This window comes from Crocuta crocuta, unplaced genomic scaffold, assembly GCF_008692635.1.
Source record: "Crocuta crocuta isolate KB4526 unplaced genomic scaffold, BGI_CrCroc_1.0 scaffold755, whole genome shotgun sequence".
Taxonomy (NCBI): domain Eukaryota; kingdom Metazoa; phylum Chordata; class Mammalia; order Carnivora; family Hyaenidae; genus Crocuta; species Crocuta crocuta.
In genome coordinates this window covers 560,571-565,263 of record NW_027531305.1, presented here as the reverse complement: position 1 = coordinate 565,263, position 4,693 = coordinate 560,571, and the positions used below count along the sequence as shown (strand labels likewise).

The following is a 4,693-nucleotide window of genomic DNA, read 5'->3' as shown; positions in this document are numbered from 1 at the left end:
CCCCACGCTGGGCGAACACTGCTTCCTGACCCTCAAGGTGGGCGCGCGGGCGCGGGCGGCTGTGGGGGGCCGTCGGGGCTTGGGGTGGGGGCTCGAGGACCCCGGGGGGTCGGGCCTGAGGGGGCCGGCCCGGGTGAGCAGGCAGCAAACGGCCGAATCTAAATATGGGTCGGCGCCTGGCCGGAAGGGGCGGGGAGGGGGGTGTCAAACCTAGTGAGGAGGGGTTCCCCAGGCCTCAGACCGTGCCCTCCCCCAGAGCTCGGGCCTGCGCCTCCACTATGTCTCTGCTGGACGTGGCAACGGGCCCCTCATGCTGTTTCTGCACGGCTTCCCGGAGAACTGGTAAGTCTGAAACCTGGGGGCCTGGGGAGCCCAAGGCCGCAGGTGGAGCTAGAGGTGCAGCTCGGGCCACCGGGGCGGGCTGGGTAGACTGGGGCCACAAGGCATCCGGTCCGGGTGCTGGCCGACAGGCGTTTCCAGGAACGCCCCTACAGAGATGGGACAGAGGGGTATCGGTGTTGGGGCTGCCCTGGACCCAGAGCGCAGCTGACCTTGCCTTCGGCCTGGGGTTCCCCCCTCTTCCTTTCTGGGAAGTCCAGGGCAGGGAGGTGGGGTCACCAAAAGCCCCCGCTGGGCGGAGGGTGGAGGTGCAGCCCCCGGACCCTGACTCAACCTCCCTCTCCACCCGCCTGACAGGTTCTCCTGGCGCTACCAGCTTTGGGAGTTCCAGAGCCGGTTCCACGTGGTGGCCGTGGACCTACGGGGATACGGCTCTTCAGATGCGCCTCGCGACGTTGACTGTTACACTATCGACCTGCTGACGGCGGACATCCAGGACATCATCCTGGGCCTGGGTGCGGATACCCCCGTCCCAGGCCTGGCCTCCCTCACACCTGCCTCGCCTCGCCTCGCCTCGCCTCTGCCTGGCATCTCACTGACGCGGGTTCCTCTCACCCTCCAGGTTATTCCAAGTGCATCCTGGTGGCCCATGACTGGGGCGCGCTCCTCGCCTGGAACTTCTCCATCTACCACCCATCCCTGGTGATGCGGATGGTAGTTGTCGGTGCTGCCCCTATGTCTGTGTACCAAGGTGTGTTGGGGAGTCCAGGCCGCTGGGATATGCCTGTGCGAAGGGGCTTGTCTCTGTGTCTACGCTTCCTTGTCCACCGGTCAACACTCCCGGGCCGGGGCACACGCATGATGCTCCCAATCTGCAATCGGTGACAGTACACTCCGGAGTAACTCACAGGTTTGGAGCGCTCGCAGGTAACAATTGCTCTGACAAGGGGCTTTGCGTCCATAACCAACGCAAGCCTCTGTGCATACGAAAGTGTCGTTATCTCCATGATCCAGTTGGGGAAACGGAGGCAAGAGAGGCTAAATGTCTTTGTTCTGGCAAGGAAGGCATAGATGAGTAAGCAGATGCCCTTCTCATCACCTGAGTCTAATTCCCAGAACATTCCCTGGTGCGCGGCCTCTCTCTCCCGCTCTCCCTCTCTCTCTCCCTCTGTCTCTCACCCTCCTCGTTGGTGTTTCTTGTCTGTCTCTAGACTGTCAGCTCTCTGGGGGCAAAGGGAGTTTTGTTTGTTCTGTTTGCTCCTGGCATACAGTGGGTGCTCAATAAATGTGGAAATGCATCCAGACCTGGGAAAGGGAAGCATGCCGGTGGTTTTGGGGGCTCCTGGGAGCTGCAGAGGGAGGGGCCCCCCATTCTGCGGGTGCAGCCACCCCTCGGCAGGGAGGGACACCGGTCCCCTGGCCTGGAGGAGCGTCAAGTCACCCCACAGGGTCAGTCAGGCATGCGATGACATTCAGGAGTGTGCCTGCCCTGGGTGCACGTAGGCGCGTGAGGGCGCGCGGCCACCCCAGGCCCAGGCCTCGCATCCACCTTTCCCCCTGCCGCCCGCAGACTACTCTATACGCCACATCGGCCAGTTCTTCCGTTCCAACTACGTGTTCCTGTTCCAGCTTCCCTGGCTGCCGGAGAAATTACTGTCCATGTCTGACTTCCAGGTGCAGCGGGGCGAAGGCCTGGAGGTGGGGGGAGGGGAGGGGCGCGACTGGCCGAGCGGGCGCTGAACCCGTAGTCCTGCGTGTACCCAGATCCTGAAGACCAGCCTCACACACCACAAGACGGGCATCCCACACTTAACCCCCAGCGAGCTTGAAGCCTTCCTTTACTACTTCTCACAGCCGGGTGGCCTTACTGGGCCCCTCAACTATTACCGAAACCTCTTCAGGTGAGACCAGCCCCAGGGTGGAAGCCCGGGAGAGTTCTGGGGGCCGGGGGGTGGGGAGACCGTTCTTCTTCTCCCTGTCTTGGCCCTAGGAACTTCCCCCTGGAGCCCCAGGAGCTGGCCGTGCCCACGCTGCTGCTGTGGGGCGAGAAGGACACCTACTTCGAGCAGGGGCTGGTGGGAGCCATCGCCAGTCGCTTTGTGCCCGGCCGGCTGGAGGCCCACATCCTGCCGGGCGTGGGGCACTGGATCCCCCAGAGCAACCCCGAGGAGATGCACCAGTACATGTGGGCCTTCTTGCAAGACCTGCTGGACTAGTGGCCCTCGCTCCCTGGCCTGCGTGCCCCTGGATGATCCCCGGGTCCCGCGCAGGCGTGGGACTCCTAGACCGCACGAGAGCGTGACTGTGGATGCCCTCAGGCACACGAAGCTGCACGCTCACACACCGGTGTGAGTGTACTGTGCACGGGAGCAAGCACCTCAGCCCTGGGGGACCCAGTACTCCTCTCCTCTGCGGAGCTGGGTGCAGTGTCCTACCTCTCCTCTTCGGGAGGCCCCCCACCGCTTTCTGCCAGCGGCCTCCCCCCAGAGCTGACCTTCCCAACCCCGGCTTTCACCTCCAGTCTGAGTCTTCAGCTAAAAGCTGTTCTGTCCAATAGAGTACTGGCGGCCATATCTGGCTGCCTCGATTTAAATGCAAGTGAATTAAAATATGATCGATTAAGACTCCAGTCCCTCCGTCACTGTAGCCATACTTCAAGGGCTCCGTTGACACATAAGCATAAAGCATTCTATTGGACAGTGCTGATGAAGGTACTCGCAGAAGAGGGGTGTCTGTACCTGGCTACCTGACCAGCTCACCAAGGGAGGACTCTCATGTGCGAAGCAGGTGCGTGTGTGACCTCCTGTCTAGCCAGGCCCTGGGTGGCTCCCACCATCTTCCTCCCGGTTGGGACTCCCGGGCCTTGTAAGGTCAAGGTCTCTAGCTGCGCCCTGGGAAAGATCCCTGAGATCGCTGCGTCAGATCCATTGAAAAACAGCCCTAGGCCTTGTTAGGGTGGATGTTTGAGACTCTGGACGGGGCACAGGAAGGGACCGGCTCCCTGAAGGACAATCTGAAGTCTGAGACCTGCCTCTCCAGTTCCCGAATCTTCTCCAAATTAACCACAGTTTCTGCTGAGTCTTTGGTGGGGGGCTCTGGCTCCAACCTCCAGATGAGGGTGAGACAAGGAGAGGGTGAATCATCCAGCCTCAGGCTGGTCACGGCCCTTCTGTCTCCCCAGCCCTGGCCTGGCCTTTGGGGACCGTGTTATGACAAATGGTGATGAATCTCTCTGGGGACCTGCAACCTCAGAAATACACTCTCTTCTCCCTGGGATGGGCCTGGCTGGCTAAAGCCTGCCCGTTGGTCATCCCCTTCTGCACTCTCTTGTCTCTAACATAACATCCTTTTCATCCATCATGTGCGTCAGGCACTGATCTAGGCCCCGGGGAGTGAACAACACAGCCTTACTCTGGAGTTAACAGAACGGGCATAGAGAGCTAGGTGAGTGTCTTGACGGCTCCGGAAAGGCTTCCCTACCTGGGGGACACACTTCGGGGAGGGGGAAGCAGTAAATAGGAAGGTTGGAGGTGGAAAGAAGCCTGGGCTACTGGAGTACGTCGTGGGGCTTAGTGGCTGCTAGCGCAGAGTGAGGGAGGAGAAGAGGCCACAGCCAGAGCGCCAGGGGCTGTGAGGAGTTTGGATTCGATTCTCAAGGGGAGCCAGGGGAGGGTTTTCAGCAGGGGAGGGACATGGCTTGCATTTTGAAAAGCTCCCTGTTGTGGCTGGACAGTCCCACGCAAGAGTGCGAGCCGGGAGACAGTCAGGGGGCCATGCACTGCCTCTGCACCGGGCGGCCCGGAGGCCCTACGGCAGCCGGGGTCCCCAGCGCCCGACCCACCTCGGGGCCTCCACTTCCAGGGTGGGAACAGTGCCCCTTGGCGGCGAGGAGATGGGCAGGAGGGGAAGGGGACCCCGCGACCTCGGGCCTGGGGTGGAGGTCTGGGGCGAGGAGGCCTGCGGGCAGGACGAGGATGGTGTGTCCAGGGGGCGGTGGGTCTGGCGACGGTTGCCAGGGTGATGGGGAAAGGGCTGATGGTTGACCGGAACGGGTAGCGGTTGTCTGGGTGATTGGAGGGGCCCAGGCGAAGGCTGACGGGAGGCCTCGGACGGTTGCTGGGGCGACGGGTCCGCTGACGGTTGCCAGGGTAACAGGAAGGCGCCGTCTTCCGCCGCCTCCGCGGCGGGAGGGAGTCCGAGTCTGGGGGTGGGGGGGAATTCATCGCGGCGATTGGGCAGAGTCCTGGCTAGCGAGCCAATAGAGACTCGTGACTCGGCCGAAGCCAGCCTGAGCCAATCGGGGCGCGCCTTGCTCCCGGGGGAGGAGCTGGGCGCGCGCCTCCTTTCCGAGAGG

At 62.4% G+C, this 4,693-nt stretch overlaps 1 protein-coding gene across 1 annotated transcript in view; it reads left to right on the top strand.

Moving 5' to 3' along the window:
* Window positions 1–2,963, top strand: part of EPHX3 (epoxide hydrolase 3) — a 3,529-nt gene extending 566 nt beyond the window's left edge. Inside the window, exons 2-8 of the mRNA XM_077771621.1 lie at window positions 1–37; window positions 257–342; window positions 697–854; window positions 962–1,090; window positions 1,910–2,013; window positions 2,104–2,240; window positions 2,330–2,963. The exon at window positions 1–37 is cut by the window's left edge and continues 24 nt beyond it. Coding sequence (XP_077627747.1) covers window positions 1–37; window positions 257–342; window positions 697–854; window positions 962–1,090; window positions 1,910–2,013; window positions 2,104–2,240; window positions 2,330–2,555 — 877 coding nt within the window. The 3' untranslated portion in view covers window positions 2,556–2,963. The remainder of the gene's footprint in view (window positions 38–256; window positions 343–696; window positions 855–961; window positions 1,091–1,909; window positions 2,014–2,103; window positions 2,241–2,329) is intronic.
* Window positions 2,964–4,693: the final 1,730 nt, after the last annotated feature.